Source organism: Mobula hypostoma, chromosome 20, assembly GCF_963921235.1.
Source record: "Mobula hypostoma chromosome 20, sMobHyp1.1, whole genome shotgun sequence".
NCBI lineage: Eukaryota > Metazoa > Chordata > Chondrichthyes > Myliobatiformes > Myliobatidae > Mobula > Mobula hypostoma.
In genome coordinates this window covers 43,672,195-43,692,688 of record NC_086116.1, presented here as the reverse complement: position 1 = coordinate 43,692,688, position 20,494 = coordinate 43,672,195, and the positions used below count along the sequence as shown (strand labels likewise).

Below are 20,494 nucleotides of genomic sequence, written 5' to 3'. Positions count from 1 at the left end.
CAATAACCGCAATCCAGACATATTTGGACTGTGGGAGGAAACCAGAGCACCCGGAGGTAATCCACACAGTCACAGGGAGAATATACAAACTCTTATAATCCCTATGTTGGCTTGTGTGGAATGATATCAAGTTGGAAACATGATGACATTCCCTGAATATTGACATTTTCTAATCCGACAACATTTCAAACATACTCTGTTATTGAGTTTTGTACACTCCAGTTTTGGCATATTCTATTTCAGCTGCACAACCTTGCACACTGATCTTACCCAGATCTCCCCCGAAGCCTCTGTGCCCATGATCCCACCCTAGTTTAGCATCGTCAGCAGGTTTGGAAATCGGTCTGCTCGGACAAATAATGGATATGGGTTCCTGATAGCTGGGGCCCAGGCACCAATCCCTATGCTGGTCAGATCTTGCTCACTGAAACAGGACCCATATAGTTCCACTATAGTTGAGATGTTTTGTCAAAGTTCTATAAGATGTTGGTGAAGTTGAATTGAGAATACTGTGTGCAGTTTTGGTCACTTACATAGAAGAAAGATATCAATAAGATTGAAAGAGTGCAGAGGAAATTTACAAGGATGTTGCCAGGACTTGAGGACCTGAGTTATAGGGAAAGGTTGAACAGTTTAGGATTTTATGCCCTGGAGCGTAGGAGAATGAGGGGAGATTTTATAGAGGTATACAACATTTTGAAGTGTATAGATAGGGAAATTGCAAGCAGGCTTTTTCTGTCAGTGTGGGTGAGACTAGATTGAAGGCCATAGGTTTAGAGTGAAGGGTGAAATGTTTGAGGGGAATTTGTGGGGGGACGTCTTCACTCAGAATGGTGTGAGAGTGTGGAATGCGCTGACAGTGGAGATGGTGGATATAGGCTCGATTGTAAAGAGAAGTGTAGATATTACATGGATGAGAGAGGTATGGAGGACTATGGTCTGGGGGCAAGTAGGTGGTTCCAGGCAGAAGACCAGACTGGCACAGACTAGATGGGTCAAAGGGCATGTTTCTGTCCTGTCATGCTCTAAATTATATGTTTATATATTCATAATCTTCTGCAGGGACCTCATCAAATCTTCTGAAAATCTAAGTAGACCACATCCCTTTTGTATTTTACATCACACAACCTTGAAGACCACTAACAAATTCATTTATACTTATCCTTGTAAGCGGAACAAGTGCTACACATGCCCTTACACTTCCTCCCTTACCACCATTCAGGGCCCCAGACAGTCCTTCCAGGTGAGGCGACACTTCACCTGTGAGTCGGCTGAGGTGATATACTGCGTCCGGTTCTCCCGATGGTGCCTTCTATATATTGGTGAGACCCGACGCAGGCTGGGAGACCACTTTGCTGAACACCTACGCTCTGTCCGCCAGAGAAAGCAGGATCTCCCAGTGGCCACACATTTTAATTCCACATCCCATTCCCATTCTGACATGTCTATCCACGGCATCCTCTACTGTAAAGATGAAGCCACACTCAGGTTGGAGAAACAACACCTTATATTCTGTCTGGGTAGTCTCCAACCTGATGGCATGAACATTGACTTCTCTAACTTCCGCTAATGCCCCACCTCCCCCTTGTACCCCATCCGTTATTTATTTTTATACACACATTCTTTCTCTCACTCTCCTTTTTCTCCATCTGTCCCTCTGACTATACCCCTTGCCCATCCTCTGGGTTCCCCCACCCCTGTCTTTCTCCCTGGGCCTCCTGTCCCATGATCCTCTCATATCCCCTTTGCCAATCACCTGTCCAGCTCTTGGCTCCATCCCTCCCCCTTCCAAATCTCTTACTAACTCTTCCTTCAGTTAGTCCTGACGAAGGGTCTCGGCCTGAAACGTCGACTGTACCTCCTCCTAGAGATGCTGCCTGGCCTGCTGCGTTGTGTTGTTGTAACAAATTCATTTGATTGGTTCCCCCTTATCTATTATATTTGACGTGTCCTTGACAAATAGTAACAAATTAATTAAATATGAGCTCCCTTTCATAAATCCATGTGGACTCTTTCATCTTCTTCACTGTGCGTTCTGATACCATATCCTTCTTTATAAATTATCTAATTCAATGAGCACTTTAACAGAATTTTAACTCTAACATAGAACATAGACCAATAAGGCAAAATATATGCCCTTCGGTCCATGATGTTTGCAGATCTCTTAGCCTACTAAAGATCAATCTAACTGTTCCCTCTATTTTTCTTTCATCCATATGCCTATATAAAGGTCTTCTAAATGTCCCTAATGTATCTGCCTCTACTACCACACCTGGCAGTGTGTTCCACACACCTACCACTCTCTGTGTAAGAAACCCCTGGATTTTCCCCCCTGTACTTCCCTCCAATCACCAGAAGTTTATGCCTGCTGGTATTAGTCATTTCTTCCCTAGGAAGAAGTTGCTGTGTGACCACTCGATCTATGCCTCTTATCTTCTCGTTCATCTTCTTGGCCTATGGTTAGCAACGGCTTTGCAAAAACAAATTTCTCAGCTCAGGGTGTTTGAGTGAATCTACAACTAAAATTCAGAAGTTATGCAGAAAAATGTGTGTTCTTGGGCCTCAATTACCTGTATATGATACCCCTGGAATGAAGAAACTGGAGACCACAAATGATTTCAGCCGCATAAAACCTGCAATGAGATTTAATTCCATGAAAACATTTCATATAAACAATTTCTGAATTAATATGTTTTATTCAATCATCAGATCCTCTGCAACTGATCTTCAACAGCGACTGGTGACTGTTTTCTCTCTTACCGCAGACGGTAATTTACTTTATAACTTACTTAATCCCTGGGGTCAAACCAAAGAGAGTCAGAGAAAGTGTTACCCATGGTTTTTGAGCAGGTACATCGAAACACGTCTTTTGTGTCAAATCAAATCTGTGTGTATTGTGCTGGGCCCGCAGCCGTTGCCATGCCCACAACTTATTAACCTGAACCTGCATGTCTTTGGAATGTGGGAGGAAACCAGAGCACCCAGAGGAAACCCACACAGTCACATGGAAAGTGTACAAACTCCTCGGCGGGAACTGAAACCCCATCGGTGACATCTGGAACAGCCGTAATGTTATGCTAACTACCACACTATCGTGCGGTTCGATTGGTGTCAATCTCCTTTCTGAGTTAGAAGGTTGGGATAATCATGAACCAGAAATCCAGAAATCTGGTCATGCAGCACTGAGGGAGAGTGGCAACGTCAGTGATACTGCCTTTTGGAATAGGATGTTAAACCCAGGCTCCATATACAGTGGGTCTAAAAAAAAAATCAACAGGCTTAGTTTGCAGAAAAGCAAAGGAGTTATCCCTATTGCCTGAGCCAATGTTTATCACTGATTGATCATTATTTAGTATTTACTGTATACAACTTCCTGTTCATTTCCAAACTGATAACAGTGATTCCATTTCAGGAAGCACACTTTAAATCCCTCTGGACTTTGCAAAAAATGTGAAAGGAATATAGAACATATGCACGGGAAGCTGTTGAGAGATCATTTGCTAAACCATTTCTGTTTTCCCAAGCAGTTTATTGATTGATTACCATAATATTCGTACATAATACCACAACCCTCCTTGCCATCGAGTGACAGTGCCTCAGGAAAAGAGACATCCATCTTCTTGTTACCACCATCACAGAGGAGGTACAGGAGCCTGAAGGCACACATTCAACACTTCAAGAACAGATTTTTTCCCTCCACCAGATTTCTGAGAATGGCCCATTAACCTATGGTCACTACCTTGTTATTCGTCTTTTGGACTATTTATTTATTTATCTTGTAACTTAAAGCAATTTTTATGTCCTACACTGTACTCCTGCCACAAAGCAACAGATTTCACTGACATTTTATACTGTATGTCTGTGATAATAAACCTGATTTTGACCTTTATCACAATAGAGGTCCTTCAGCCCACAATGCTGTGTCTGCCTTTTGACCTACTCCAAGATCGATCTAACCCTTCCCTCCAACATAGCCTGAATTTTCTATCATCCATGTGCCTATCTAAGAGTCTCTTAAATGTCCCTAATGTATCTGCCTCTTCCACCGGCTTTGCAGTGCTTTTCATTCACCCGCCACTCTCTGTGTAAGGCCTACCCCTAACGTGCTGCCAATGCTTTCCTTCAATCACCTTAAAATTATGCCCTTGTGTATCAGCTATTTCCGCCCTGGGAAAAGGCACTGGCTGTCCACTTGATCAATGCCTCTTGTCATCTTATATATTTCTGTGAAGTTACCTCTCATTCTCCTTCGCTCCAATCAGAAAAGCCCTAGGTCACTCAATCTTTCCTCATCACACATGCTCTCTAATCCAGGCAGTATCCTGGTAAACGCAAACAACAGGAATTTTGCAGATGCTGGAAATTCAAGCAACACACATCAAAGTTGCTGGTGAACGCAGCAGGCCAGGCAGCATCTCTAGGAAGAGGTACAGTCGACGTTTCAGGCCGAGACAGTCCTGACGAAGGGTCTCGGCCTGAAACGTCGACTGTACCTCTTCCTAGAGATGCTGCCTGGCCTGCTGCATTCACCAGCAACTTTGATGTGTGTTGCTTGAGTATCCTGGTAAATCTCTTTTGCACCACCTCTAAAGTCTCCACATCCTTCCTACGAGTTAACCAGAAACAATAATCCAAGTGTGGTCTAAGCAGTTTTATAGAGCAGTAGCATTACCTCATGGCTCTTGAACTCAATCCTTCAACTAATGAATGTCAACACATTTACCTTCTTAACCACTGTATCAACTTGCATTCTAATGGACCCATGGAACTTTACGTTTGTCGAGTTCCCTCTCACTGGTGGATACCGAAGCAAAGTATTTCTTAAGGATCTCCTGTTCCAACTCTAAGTACGTGTCTTAGTGATGAGAAACTGGTGCGTATAAAACAAGCAAAATCTGGGAACATTTGATGCACCTTAGTGCTGAGTTTCATTGTTTCAAGTTTTTCTGTTGCCAAGAGTGATAAGGCTGTTTAAGCGTGTACTGGGTTTGTAAATTCCATCAAGAATTCAAGCAAAACCTTAGGATAATGACCTGGGTATGGTAGAAGAACGGATGTGTTACTGGATTTCTTTGGAGCCAGAGTTGGAACCCACTTTGGAAGCTGAGGAATTTGGTTAACCCTGGAATGAAATACCACTTGCAACCAATAGTTTCACACCCACTCAGGTCCTTTATGGAAGGTCTAAATGTGACTCCAGACCACTACAAGGTTGACACTTAGTTGCCAGCTCAATGGACAGAGACAGCGGCATAGTCAGAAATGACATCAGAATGAAGAACTAACTCACGTTGCTCTTGGCACTTCAAACCTCTGGCAGCTTTGGATGTGAAACATCAGGTCCCCACCATTCAGATACTCCATTACAAAGAACAGGTTCTCCTGTGTAGAGGGAAAATCAAAGATCGATATACCGGTCCAAAACAGGAGGAATACAAAACGTCCCGATCAAAAGGCAGAGGTTCAATTAATCTCATAGTCACAGAATCACAGAGCAGTACAGCATGGATACAGGCCATTTGGCCCATCTAGTCAATGCCAACCACAGTGCCCACCCAGCTAGATCTAATCTCCTGTGTTCAGTCCATACCTTTTAAGCCTAGCCCTCCATGTACCTATCCATGTGCTTCTTAAATACTATTGTCGATCTGGATCTGACAGCTCATTATAGAGATGCAGAGAGGTGCAGTATGAAGCAGCCCCTTTATCAAAACAATTTGAACCAACCATCGGTCACCCATTTACAATAATCCTACATGAATCCTATTTTATTCTCCCTGTATTCCCATCAATTCCCCCTTATTCTATCCCTCACCTACACACTAGGAACTTTTTACAGCAGCAAGTTATTCTCCCAATCTGCACGGATTTGGAATGCAGATAGAAAGGCGGAGAGAACTCTCGCGATCACAGGAAGATTGTTCAAGCTCCACACAGACCGTGCTGTGGGATTTAGGGATATGTGATCTCAGTGCCAACTGGAGTTGTTTGCCTTAGCCAAGGTGATTCGAGTGTGTGTTAACCATTGCACTTAAATATAAAGATCATAAGGATAAAGATTAGGGTCTGCTTCTGTCCCATAGGGCGCTATGAGACCACAAAGGGGAGTTAACACTAAGATGTTACTCAGCTGGAATTGGCACAGATTCATTTTGTGGCAGCAGTACAGTGCAAAGTCATAAAATTGCTATAAATTACAGAAGTGAATAATAGTCCAAAATAAGAAGGAATAAAAAAAGTGTTCATGGATTCATGGACCATTCAGACATCTAGTGGCGGAGGAGAAGAAGCTGTTTCCTAATTGTTCATACTCCTGTACCCCCTCCCTGATGGTAGCAATGGGAAGGGGGCATGTTCTGGATGGTGAGGGTCCCTAGGGATGGATGCCATCTTCTTGAGGTAGCTACCTCCTCTCAGGAGACCCTCGATGGTGGGGAAGCTTGTGCCCCTGATGGAACTGGCTGAATCAACAGCCCTCGGCAGCCTTTTCCATTCCTGTGCACTGGAGCCTCCCTTCCAGGCTGTGATGCAACCAGTCAAGATGCTCCTCACTGTACATCTATAGAAATTCGGTAGAGCCTTTGGTGACATGCACAATCTCTTCCAGCAGAGCCCCTGGTGTGCCTTTCATCATGACTGCATCAACGTGTGGGGCCCAGGATGGATCTTCTGAGATGCTGATGCCCAGGAACTTGAAGCTGCTCAACCTTTCCACCGCTGATCCCTTCAAAGAGGACTGGGGTGTGATCTCCTGACATCTCCTTCTGGAAGACCACAATCAGTTCAGGGAGAGTGTGGAGGAACCAAATACTTTCTCACCTGCTGGAGTTGTGTGGCTTGTTGGGGCCATTTCACAGAAAGAGGCCCTTCACCCCAACATAACCATGTTGACCATCACGTACGTGGTAGATAAGGATCAACCACACTCCTCTGAGATGGTGGACTATTCTGCTGTACCACTGAGGTGAACTTTGATAACAACATGGCAAATTTATAGCCTTCCCTTCTACATTCATTTAACATGTTGAATTTAAATTCCCCACAGCGAGATCTGAACACCGGACTCCTCATGAATATCTCAGGGTTTTGATACTGACTCAGAAATCAGACTTCACAGAGCTGTGTCCTCAGTGATAAAATCAAAATGATAAATATGCATCAAACTGATAAGAAATGATGAACAGTGAGACAGAGATGAGGAATTTCTTTATCTAGAGGGTGATGAATCTGTAGAACTCATTGCCATAGAAAGCTGTGGGGGCTGAGTCAAAGGGTATATTTAAAGTGGAGGTTTTTGATTAGTAAGGGTGCTAAAGGTTAAGGGGAGAAGACAGGAGAATGAAGGTGAGAGAGACAATAAATTGGCTACAATAGAATGGCAGAGCAAAAACTTGATGGGCCAAATGGCCTAATTCTGCTCCCACATCTTAAGGTCATAGCTGATCAAAAAGAGTAGCTCAGCCATCCACTGGAAGGGAAATCAGCTGCACTTTTACATGTTATGTAAGAAAACAAAGTTTACCAAACAGAGACAGATATCCTTCAAGATCTTAATAGTTTGTGAGGTTGTGTTGAACAAATAAAATCTACTTTGCCATTACGATCAGATTTCCTTTATTTCCCCCACAAATTCACCATAATTATCCATTATTCTTGATTCAATCACTCCCATGTTTCTAGTGATCCCTACATAACTGCTCTGCAGATTCTTAATATACTTTATGTCACCATTCTCACTTATCTAATGTTCTTCATGCTGTTATATACGTGCTTCATTACTCCCTACATAATCATTCACATAAAACTTTGCGTTACTCTGTTCCAGCGATGAAACTAACGTCCAGATCCACTGCGGCATCAAGCTTTGTGTCACTTATCCGTGCGGGCTATGTATTAGATAAACCAATAAACGCAGCACAATCACCTCTGAATCGAGTTACCGTCTGAACATAGTCAGAATCTACAAGGAGTGCTGGCACAAGAAAACAGCATCTATCAAGGACCCGCACCACCCAGCCCATGCTCTTTTCTCACCGCTGCCATTGGGGCAGGAGGTACAGGACACGGGTCCCGCATCACCAAGTTCAAGAACTGTTATCACTCTTCAACCATCAGGCTCCTGAAACAGCATGGACAACTTCAGCTCAACTCTGAAATGACTTCACAGCCTGTGGACTCCCGTTCAAGGACACTGCAGCTCATGATCTCAGTATTATTTATTCTTTGTATTTGCACAGAGTGCCTTGCTTTGCACATTGGTGGCTTGTCAGTCTTTGTGTGCAGCTTTTCATTGATCCTATTGTGTTTCTTTGTTCTACTGTGAATGCCTGCAAGAAAATGAATCTCAGGGTAGTGTATGGTGAGATATACGCACTTTGTTGCTGTTCTGCTGAACACTGTGGGCATGCTATGTTGGCGTTTGCAGGCTGCCCCCAGCACATCCTCAGGTTATGGTGGTTGTTGGTGCAAATGACACGTTTCACTGTATGCTTTGATGTACAGGTGATAAATAAATGAACCTGAATCTGCAGTTAGCACTTGAGGTGCATGTGACAAGAAAGGGGACACAAAGTTGGTTCATCAGTGGGGGCTGGGGGTAATATTGGCTAGTGGTATCCAGTGAGTAGTAGTTCCATGGGCAAAAATACCTTGTCAACGAGAGAGGTCAGAGAAGCACAGCCAGACTGGTTCAAGTTGATAGGAAAGTGACAGTAACTCAGGTAACCAGGTGTTACAACAATGGTATGCTGAAGAGCATCTCTGAATGCACAAAATGTTGAATCTTGACAGTGGAACCAGAAAATCATGAACGTACATGTAGTGGCCACTTTAGCAGGTACAGGAGGTACCTAATAATGTGGCCACTGACAGTATGATCTAAATGACAGCACCCTGTAGAATCTTATGTGGAAATGGAGTGGGCAGTGCACAGACAGAGCAGATGTAATCAATAGGTAGAAAGTGCTTTGTTGTTTGAAAAATGTCCTTGTCTATAGAGGATAAAATCCAAATAGATTGCGTTGATTATCATTTTAAAGTGTTACTATAAGTAAACAGCTTCATTTTATTACAAACTGATTCCACTTGCACGTTTCTCTCCATCACAGTGCAGGGAAATTTTGGTATTATCACTTTGACCTTTGATTGTTATCGTGAATGGCAATTAACTCATTTCTGTGGGTGTGAGTTATTTGAGAAGGCATCTGCTGTCTGTCTCTTTGCCCTTCTTTATACACAGGTGTGGAAGTCAAGCAACACTGTCAAGGGGGCGAGTTATCGTTGAGGGTACTTGGGCTCGGATCAGCCCTTTCAGTCACAGGTTATTCACCGTTCGTAGTCTCATAGCATGAGAATATGCCCTTTGGGCCAGCTGGTCCATGCCGACCAAGATTCCCAAATACACTCAGACTCCACGTGGCGCTGATTCGTTACAATGAGGTCATTTAATTCTTCATCGAAATTTTTTTTAAAAAATGGCAAAAATTCTTTCTAAGCAAGAGTTATAACTTCTCAAGAGCAGCCACCATTACAGTAAACATTCAATCAGCCAATGAGAGTGCTTTATGTACGCTCTGAGCCACTCACAGCCAATCACATATTACTTCACGCTCTGCCTCCCCAGCGTGTGTAAACGTTCTTGCTCCCTCGCCAAGTTCTTCCATTTTTTTTCACCCATCATGACTGGCAAACGGCTTGCAACTTTCAGTGAGGGTAGTACATCTAAGATGATTAGGAAAAGCATCAGCACGGATGTGAAACTGCAAGTGACATGGCGTTTGGAAGCTGGTGAGCGTAAGGTTGATGTTGGCGCCTCTTTGAAATTGGCTGCATCGACGATCAGAACAATTATAACAAAATGCAGACAAGATAAAAGCTTCCGCAATGATGACCTCAAAGTTATCATCGATGAAGGTGACTTGTTCAAGGAGCTATTTGCTTGAAAAAAATGGAAAATAGGCCTAAATATGCGGGTGGGTGACCAAACACAATGAAGCATGCCCCTAGGCCAGCAGATAAACCAGCACCCACTTCCCTCCGGTGCTGCTATGAAGTGTTCCTGCTCCATTGATGAACAGGTTAGGCCTATTTGTATGTTTTTTACTCCATGAATTACTGAGTATAAATAAAATAATATATCATATATCTCAGGTTTGATTTCTTTACAATCAGGCGCACATGTCCATTTACATAATGTTATAATGAGCCTGCATAGCACTGACTTACAGAGCGCTCCATCTCCAAGGAGGGCATCCTCAGCGTTAAGCAGGGTCTGGCTGTATGCTGGTCCCGTTTGCCAGCACTTTTCATAGAGGACACGCTCAAAAAGAGGTGCCCCAAGAAGACGGCATCCATCACTGAGGACTCTACCACTAAGGAAGTGCCGTCCTCTCATCATTACCATCAGGGAGGAGGGACAGCAACCGAAGGACCCATACTCAATATTTTAGGAACTTTCGGTTTCACCAGGACCATTCAGTTCCAGGTGGGGACCAAGGGCTGAATTTCAAGGAATAACAACAAGGCAACATTTTGAATAGAGCGGCTGGGTCTGCATACATAGAACATCGAACATTGTAGCCGAGGTCTACGTACATAGAACATAACATCACAGTAAGGTCCTTCAGCCCACAATGCTGTACTGACCTTTCAACCTACTCTAAGGTCAATCTAAGCCTTCCCTCTGACATAGCCCTCCATTTCTGTCATCCATGTGTCTGTCTAAGAGTTTCTACCCAAAAGATCTGCTTCTCGTAATGCCCTGCCACAGCATTCCACACACCTACAATTCTCTGTTTAAAAATACTACCTCTGACATCCCCCCATACACCCTATCCTCGTTATATGCGTCTGCAGACAATGCGGATTCACAGTTATGCGAGGAACCTATTTCTACCAACGTCTCCTTATATGCGTCCAAAACTCACAGTTATGCGAGGAGCGCTGCTTTCCCGCCAATACAAGTCAGGTGCGCAGGCTCCACAGTCTCACTGTTGGGACAAGAAGCACCGCTTTCCCGCCAATACAAGTCAGGTGTGCGCGCCTCACAATCTCACTCCCGCCAGTCTTGCATTGGTTTTGGCAAGGTGTGGATGCGCGATCTTCCGCTCTTAAACTTCTGTTGGTTTTACCTACGGTGTAGTGATTTTGTGCTTAAAATATTTAACTATGCCTCCTAAACGTCCGATGTCATGTACTGGGCCGTTAGCCGAGCAGCAGAGAACCGCTTTAACACTTGAAAACAAGTTGGAAATTATAAATAGCGCGGTATCAGCTGAAGGTAACACAGCTCTGGGACGCTACTGCCGGGAACAGAATCTTGCCTTTGAAGTTTTTTTGTTGCTTGACAATGCACCAGACCTCCCTAAACATTTGGACAGCATTCATCCCAACATAACAGTGCTTTTCCTGCCGCCTAACACAACATCACTGATCCAACCACTCGACCGGTGTAACCCACATTCAAGGTGTACGTTTTTTTTACCGCGAACTATCTCTCAGATGCTGCAAGCAACAGACGATTTTGAAAATCCCGAGGGTTTACCAACGGTGAAGGAATGGTGAAAGTTGGAACACTTGGCACAAATGGCGATGGACACGGACCCAAGTTTAGAACGGAGTCAGCATTTCAGTCGTTCCCTGCTGTCAACCCTTCTTCCCTATAAGCAAATTTTTGCTGAAAAACAAAATGCTGCCAAGCAAACAACCCTCACCACTTTCTTCAAATCGGTGTCATCTTTTGCTGCCGGCAGTTCTAAGGGTTCTGTGAGTCTTCCTTCACCCCTTGTCGTGCTTGATATGATCCTGACGACCACAACCATCCACCTTATCCGTGTAAAGCTGCCCGACACCACAACAACCACTCATCTCCCGGAGCGAACACACCTGCCACTGGTGAGTACTGTAAACCCTCGGATGTTAACTTTCGATGATTTGTTATGTTGAATATTACCTTAAATTGATGAAATATAATACAAATGTTGTCTTGTGGTACTGCTTTTGTGTCGTATTGGTATGAAAATGTGAATAAATTACAGATAAAACATACTTAGGAAGCCCTCTGGAACGCATCCCTATTTTCTCCATTTAAATAATTATTCACATTATGCGTCAACTTCGAGGAACGTATCCCCTTGCATATAACGAGGATAGGGTGTACTTTCCTCCAATCACCTTAAAATTATGCCCCTGGTTATAAACATTACAAGGCAAGGCACAGAGAACTTTTAGAGGATCAAATGTGGCTACCCATGCCAAACGGCTACCAGGAAAATACCAATTATCAGTTAGAGAATCAAACTTACTACCTTTGATATTTATAAAGATAAAGATTAGCTTTATTTGTCACATGTACATCGAAACACACAATGAAATGTGTTGTTTTTTTGTCAATGACCAACACAGTTCAAGGATGCTCTGAGGACGGCCCACAAGCATCACCATGCTTCCATCACCAACATAGCACGTCCAAACTTACTAACCTTTATGCCGTTATATTTAACACTCTTCCCATTACTGAGTCTCTGACCATCTACGTACTGGGGAGTGGGGTTACTGACCTGGGAGACTCACCAGCCTGAGGTCCAGCAGCCCTTGTCCACGGGACTCACTGACCCTGGGGATTCGCTGGCCTTCATCCTCAGCACCTGCCACCATGACCTTAATCCTCAGTGATCACTGGCCTTCGAACACACAGCACTCTGACCCTGGATTCCAACCTCCGACTCCGGTCCCTAACTCTTCAACTCTTCATTTACTGCCCGCAACTTCTAACTTTCCCCCATCCTTGTCCCTCAACTTTAACCTGGCCCATAATTCCCTGCACTGCCTCCAAAACCTTCCCTACGAACCTAAACTAAGTAGGTAAGTCTGAGCCATGACCTCGATGGACTTTGCAGCTTAGCATTATTCTGACTGGATGCTCCCTCCAACTCTGGGGCATGGTTACTGCAGTGAGCAGTAAAATTTTACCAAAATTCACTGCAGTTACCCTGCCTAGTCTGACAGCACCTCTCATACCTGGGACCTAACCACACAGAAGGACAAGGCAACAGACGTATAGGAACACCACCTCTTTTAGTTTCTTTACCAATTCACACACCCTCTTGATTTGTAAATATATCTCTATTCCTCCAGTGAAATTGAATCAACATTAGGTAAGCTTAGGGGCAACGTTCTACAACACCAGTAATCAGGGTTCAAATCCCATCGCTGTCTGTAAGGAGCTTCTACATTTTCCCAAGACTGTGTAAGTTTCCTCTGGGTGCTCTGGTTTCCTCCCACGTTCCATAGATGTATGGGTTAGGTTTAGTGGCTCGTAGAATGCTACACTGGCACCGGAGGCATGGTGACATTTGCGGGCTGCCCCCAGCACATTCTGGGACTATGTTCGTCATTGACACAAAAACCCGTTTCACTGTATGTTTTGATGTAAGTGACAAGTAAAGCTAATCTTTAACGTCTCTTTAATCCTGAAAGTGCCTTCCCCAATGCACTGTAGAAGCCACTTACCTGAAGGACAGCAGGTGTTCAAGAAGGAAAAGTAACTTTAAGAATGAATTAGTAAGGGAATCCTACCTTCGTTTGGAATGTGCAGTAGAGATGTGTGAGAAACGGGTGTTCCCAAGCAAGGGACAGAACCCTTTTCTCGACCATGGTGCATTCCACGTCATCGTCCATCAGCACCACGTCCTTCTTTAGCGCCTTGATGGCAAAGAACTGGTTCTTGCCCTTTAGCTCCGCAAGAAAGACCTGTCAGGATCACAACAGGTACAAGAAACATTATCAGTTTGAACGGAGAAGATAGAACATTACAGAACAGTACCGTCCTTTTGGCTCACAATGTTGTGCTGACCTTTTAACCTACTTTAAGATCAATCTCACCCTTGCCTCCTACATAGCCCTCCACTTCTCTTTCATCCATTCTTTCAAGAAAGAGATTCTTGCTAAGAGTCTCTTAAATGTCTTTAATGTATCTGGCTCTATAATTACCCCTGGCAGTGTGTTCTTTATGTAAAAAACTTAACTCTGACATCCTCCAATACCTTTCTCCAATCACCTTAAGATTATGCCCCCTTGTAGTAGCCATTTCTGCTTTTGGAAAAAGTCTCTGGTTACCCACTCAATCTCTGCCTTTTATCATCTTGTACACCTCTATCAAGTCACGTATCATCCCCCGCTTCACTCCACAGAGAAAAACCCTAGCTTGCTCAACTTCTCCTCATAAGACATGCTCTTCAATCCAGGCACCATCCTGGTAAATCTCCTCTGCATCTTCTCTAAAGCTGCCATATCATTCCTATAATGAGGTGACCAGAACTGACTGGGGAGGGCTATTTCTCAATTCTTTTGTGGATGAGAAAGTACACAGAATGGCTCAGCACAGGAACTGGCCCTTCAGCTCATTTTCTATAGTCTAGGGCCAGAGGGCAAAGCCCCAGAATGGAAGGACATCGCTTCAGAACAGAGATAAGGAGGAATTTCTTTAGCCAGAGGATGGTGAATCTGTGGAATTTTTACAGCTGTGGTTGATATGTTAGAGGGTGTCAAAGATATCAAGGAGAAGGCAGGAAATGGGGTGGAGAGGAATAATAAATCAGCCATGATGAAATGGCAGCACAGGATTGATGGGCTGAATAGCCTAATTCTGCTCCTATGTCTTATGGTTTTATCTGTGTTGACCATGATGGTAAGCTAAACTAGTCCCACCTGCCTGCACACAGTCTATACCTTTCTATTCCCTGCCTGTTCATGTGTCTGTCTAAGTCCCTCTTAAAAATTGCTATCATATCTGCTTTTACCACCTTCCTTGGCAGTGAATTGCAAGCTTCCATTAGAGATGTGACCAAGGATAGAATTGGACAGCAGACTTGATGGGCTGAATGGCACACTAGTTCTTATACCTGTGAATCCTTTGTAATCTGTGACTGACGGAATGAAGTACTTTTATCTTCTTACCTTGCCAAAGCTGCCTTTCCCCAACATTTTGTGCAGAGTGAAGTCATCGATGATAAACTTTCGCTGGTCGACCCCGGGTGGTTCTTCATAGATGGGAGAGTCCGGGGGACAGCTCTCTCCCTCTTCTGTTGGTGTTTCCCAGCTGATACCTTGCACCTCTGGGGACAGGAGTGAGGAAAGGTGAAAGATTAGCTCTATTTGTCACACGTATATCAAAATATACATGTATACCAGTGGTGGGTGCGTGGAAAGCCCTGTCAGGAGTGGCAATGGAGGCAGATACATTCCAGGGATTTAAGAAACTCCCTCGAAGATGAAACAAAAATGCAGGACTATGCAGGAGGAAAGAGTTCGACTGATCGTAGAGTAGGTTAAAAGGTTGGCACAACATCTTGGGATGAAGGGACTGTACTGAATGGCAATGTTGTATATTCTATGATTCATCAAAATATACCGTACAAGGACAAACACAGTCAAAAATGTATTGGGGGTAGACTGCAAGTGTTGCCATACTTCTGGTGCTGACATAGCATGCCCAGAACTTACCAACCCTAACTCGTCTGTCTTTGCAACGTGAGAGAAAAACGGAGGACCTGGAGGAAACCCATGCGGTCACGGGGAAAGCAGAGATTGAACCCTGAACATTAATGCTGTAAAGTGTTCTGCTAACATGCACAAGGATCAGAATTAGCTCGCTATGCGGGGAGCTAATCTCAGATACTTGTTCCGTCTCAGAGATCCGGTCCAGAGCACATCTTCTTAAGGCACATCATGTCAATAACCGTAGACTTGGAGTTGTTAGGAGGAGTTAAATACTCAAAACAATGGACAGCAAGTCTAACTGGACCTCTGCTGTTGCTTTGTTTCATTAGATGGTTATTTAAACAACCGTGTAGTGTGGGAGAACTACTGTCTTGTTTGAGTGTTGTTGGTCACAGAGTCATAGTGTCACGCAGCAGAGAAACAGACATTTCCTCCCACCCCATCCACGCTAGCCTTCTTGCTCAATTACACTGATTTCATTTGCTTACATTAGGTCAGCTTAGTGTGACAACTGCTCCGCCTGTGACCGCAGGAAACTGCAAAGAGCTGTAGACCAGAAACCAACCACTCCTTCATGGACTCTGTCTACACTTGGCACTGCCTCAATAAAGCAGCCAGCATGATCAAAGACCCCACCTCCACCCCCGCAAACATTCTCTATTCTCCCTTCTTCCATTGGGCAGAAGCTATAAAAGCCTTAAAGCACTATACCATACCATCAGGCCCAAGAATAGCTTCTACCCCACTGTTATCAGACTCTTGAACGGACCTTCTGAATGGACTTGTCCTCACAAACTACCTCATTATGATCTTCACTTTATCGTTTAGACGCACTGCTGTGGAAAGGAAGGTAGCAGAAGCCAGAATAAGACAGTGGGAAGATGGGGAGTAGGAGGAGGAGGGGAATGCCACCTTCTAATTCTGGTTTCTGGCCCCTTCCTTTCCAGTCCTAATGAAGGGTCTCACCTCAAAGTGTCAATTCTTGAGTGTGTTGCTCAAGATTTCCAGTATTTGCAGCATCTCTTGTGCTTATAACTTTTGTAACGCCCGGTTCACATTTTTCCTGCTATGCTGTAGGTATTTCAGTTTAGCAGTTCTGCAAGACAATCTGTTCCGCTTTCAGCTTGTTTGGGTTATTGTTGAAGGTAAGGGATGCTGAGGAATGTGTGTCATCCAATTGGGATGGTGGAACTGGAAGGTTTTGTGAGGGACACTAAGGTTGGTCTTGGGTTTTTGTTTGTCCGGTGGGAGGTGAAGACAGAAGACACCGGAGAGAACCTGTTGTAGGATTCGACCTGGTGGGGGACCATGATTCGATGGAGCAAAGTACTGAGGTCTACTGAGGATCGGTGAATAAGACTTTTGGAAGAGCTGAGCTACAACTTGTGCACATTTGACTTTAGTTATAATGGGCCCTTTTTGTTTTTTTTCTTTCCTTTCTTTACTAACCCTTTAGTAAAGAAAGATAACTATAATTCCTTTAACGGTATGCAGTGTGCTGTCCATTATTTCTGGGCACTGAGTTGTAACAGGGTAGCAAATTACACAGCATCCACACAAACCGGGGTTTGGGGTGGGAGTGCCATCTCAATCTCATGGGACCGGAGCGTGTCTCTCCTAGATTTACACAGCCAAGGAAACCAGTGGGGTTTCACTTTGAAGAGAAGCTGCATGTATGGAAACAATGATGTTTTAAATTTTCCTTGTCCTTCCTGAAACAGCCACTCGAGGGAGACAAAGGACAATAACTCAGCAGAGAGAATGCATTCCCTCACAGGAGACAGGTAACCCAGATTGTCCTCGCCACCCACCCCCATCATCCGCAGACGCAGGCAGAGAGAGGAGAAACAGTCCCAAAGCAGCTGGCCGTATTAACACACACCCGTAAGGAAAGAGACCCCTCAGGACGCGACTGCTATTAAGCTACGTGATTTGAAGATCGGCCAGTAACTATCAAAATGACAACCAGGTTTAATGTTACTGACATGACATTTGTTGTTTAGTGGCAGCAATACAGTGCAAGGCATAAAAGATATAAGAATCTTAAAAATTAGTTTCATGTACATCGAAACATATAGTGAAATGATCGACACAGACCAAGGATGCACTGTCTTCTGGCAGTAATGTGGGATGCCAAAAACTTACTAACCTTAACCGTACATCTTTAGAGTGTGGGAGGAAACCGGAGTATCCGGAGGAAGCCCACGTGTCACAGGGAGAATGTACGAAGTTCTTAAAGGCAGTGGCAGGACTACTCTGCCACCCTTGAACTGAAAGGTTGCTAAAAGTTACAAAGAGTGCAAAAGAGGAATAGTGAGCTGGTGTTCTCTTGTGCACAGATTGTTTGTTTTGCAACTTAATTTTAAAAAATGTACTGCTGCCACAACTCAGCAAATTTCACGATGTATGTCGGTGACAATAAACCTGATTCTGATTCTGAATTCGTGGACCGTTCAGAACCTCATGGCTGGAGGGGAAGAAGCTGTTCCTAAAATGTTGAGTGTGGGTCTTCAGCCTCCTGTAGCTCCTTTCCGATGGTAGTATTGAGAGGAGGACATGTCTCCCGTGGTGACGGTCCTTCACGATGAATGCTGCCTCTTGAAGGCGGTTGACTGACTCAAGGTAATCGCAGATAGTAATGAAAACTCAGAAAGGGATTTAGGAAGGACGTCTACTGAAGCAGACATGATGTTGTGTCGACCTTTTAAACTACTCGAAGACCAATCTAACTCTTTCCTCCCACATAGTCATTCCTTTTAATTTCATTCGTGTCCATCTAAGAGCCTCTTAAATGCCCCTGATATATCTGCTTCCACCACCACCCCTGGCAGGGTGTTGCATGGACCCACCACTCTCTGTGTAATTAAACTACCTCTGACATCTCTCTTATACTTGCCTTAAATCACCTTCAATTTAGGCCCTTTTGTATTAGCCATTTCTGCTCTGGGGAGAAAAGATGCTCCATTTATGCCTTTTATCATTTTATTCACCTCTCAATCTCTTTCACTTTAATGAAAATAAGCCCTAGTTCGCACAACCTTTCCTCATGGGACATGTTTTCTAATCCAGGCAGCATCTTGGTAAATCTCCTCAGCACCCTCTCCACATCCTACCTGTAATGATGCCGCCTGAACTGAATAACTATGTTAGTCCTTTTGTCTGTACTATTTATCTATGTTATTTAATTATTTGTGCAATTTTTGTACAGTATTTTTATGTCGTTGCACAGTATAGCTGCCACAAATTTCACATCATACAAGTCAGCGATTATAAATCTAATGGTACACACTTGTGTTATCAAGATGTATGTCCCTCACATGGTTTTCCAAGATTGTTATAGTTGGGGGTGATAGTGGGGAACAAGCTCCCGCTACTTATTAAATGCTCCCAATGGTGTACATCTCAAGTAGCCTCTGATAACCAAATCCAGTTTCTGGTCCTCACGTGTGGATTAGCTACTGAATCCAGCAGAACCTTTTCTACTGACAGGAGAAGGGGCGAAGACAGGTTACTGGTGCCTTAAAGCCGTGGTTGGCAGCTCATCCAGGATGAGGAAAACTCTAATCTCAAGTTTCTGCTGTCTTGTGAATAAACCCATCATGGGGACAGCCTTGGGAGTAAACCTTGAGGAAAAGTCCAGAACTGGAGTCCCTAAGGTAGTCCTACTTTGAGTTCAATGCTGACCGGTAACTCCCAGAAGGTCACTGATGCCAAACTGTATCGGCCTCTGCCGTTCCTTTGGATTCTTCAGCTATGTGGAGGCGGGGGGCTGTTGCATGGGCAGTTGCTTGCTCCCCATATCGTACTGCGTTAGCTTCCGTATTGACTGAACGTAGACATCTATTGTCAACCCCGACTAATGGAGTGCCTCTTTCTTCTCTTCCTCTCTCACAAGTAACATTGGTTCCAGACCCACCACACAGAGAGTGACAAGACCCAATTACATTACCTTTCACAGAAGCTACAGCCTGCTGAGTGTCAGCTGGTTTTTTGAAAACGCTAACAGGTCCTTCTCGACTTACGTACTCATTGTCACGCAGAGTACGGGCCTGCATTTAAGAGACACAGAAAAAGGGCATTAAAAGTTCAGTGGTTGGATTTGGATGTTCCTTGAAACTTTGATTTTCTGTGCCCGGTGTCTGCAGTCCCCCATATGTCATTTCCAACCAAAATGGCAAATTTAAAACATGTGAAGGAGATGTATGGGATTCCTTATACACCCAGTGGCCAGTTTTTTACTGAAACCATCCCATCTGGGACCAACAATCACTTGGTCAACATGGTCAAAGTCACTTCGATCACATTTCTTCCCCTGTCTGATGTTTGATCTGAACAACAACCGAACCTCTTGACCATGGCTGCATGCTTGAGCTGTGCAAGTGTACAGACAGGTGTATCTAATAAAGTGGCCACTGAGAAGAAATCCTTTATTTCTCAGGAAGAAATACTTCCTCACCCAGTCTCAACACAGAGAGTGGTGGATCTGTGGAATGCTCTGCCTCAGAAGGCAGTGGAGGCCAATTCTCTGGATGCTTTCAAGAAAGAGTTAGATAGAGCTCTTAATGATAGTGGAGTCAAGGGATATGGGGATAAGGCAGGAACTGGATACTGATTGTGGATGATCAGCCATGATCACAGTGAATGGCGGTGCTGGCTCGAAGGGCTGAATGGCCTACTCCTGCATCCTTTGTCTATTGTCAATAACCTGTCCATTCACCCAGTCTCAGATTGAGTCCCAAAGCTGGATTTGTCTCTGCAGCCCTGACTGTAGCAAGGAACTTTGAGACCAACAGGCCAGGGAGAAATTGGTCAACCATTCTCTGTGAATCAAACAGATCACATAAAATGCTGGAAGAACGCAGCAGGTTAGGCAGCATCTGTGGAGGGGAATAAACAATCAATATTTCTGGGCAAGACCTTTCATCAGTCCTGCATAAATCAGGCATGACATTAATTCTAACTAAATGCTTAGAATTCCTTCCCTGCTGCCGTCACT

The 20,494-nt window shown here is 44.2% G+C and overlaps 1 protein-coding gene across 1 annotated transcript in view; it reads right to left on the bottom strand.

Moving 5' to 3' along the window:
• Positions 1–20,494, bottom strand: part of prkcq (protein kinase C, theta) — a 127,351-nt gene that overhangs the window by 8,828 nt on the left and 98,029 nt on the right. Inside the window, exons 10-14 of the mRNA XM_063072161.1 lie at positions 19,448–19,547; positions 14,956–15,113; positions 13,576–13,749; positions 5,291–5,382; positions 2,571–2,633 (exon numbers count right to left, since the gene is read on the bottom strand). Coding sequence (XP_062928231.1) covers positions 2,571–2,633; positions 5,291–5,382; positions 13,576–13,749; positions 14,956–15,113; positions 19,448–19,547 — 587 coding nt within the window. The remainder of the gene's footprint in view (positions 1–2,570; positions 2,634–5,290; positions 5,383–13,575; positions 13,750–14,955; positions 15,114–19,447; positions 19,548–20,494) is intronic.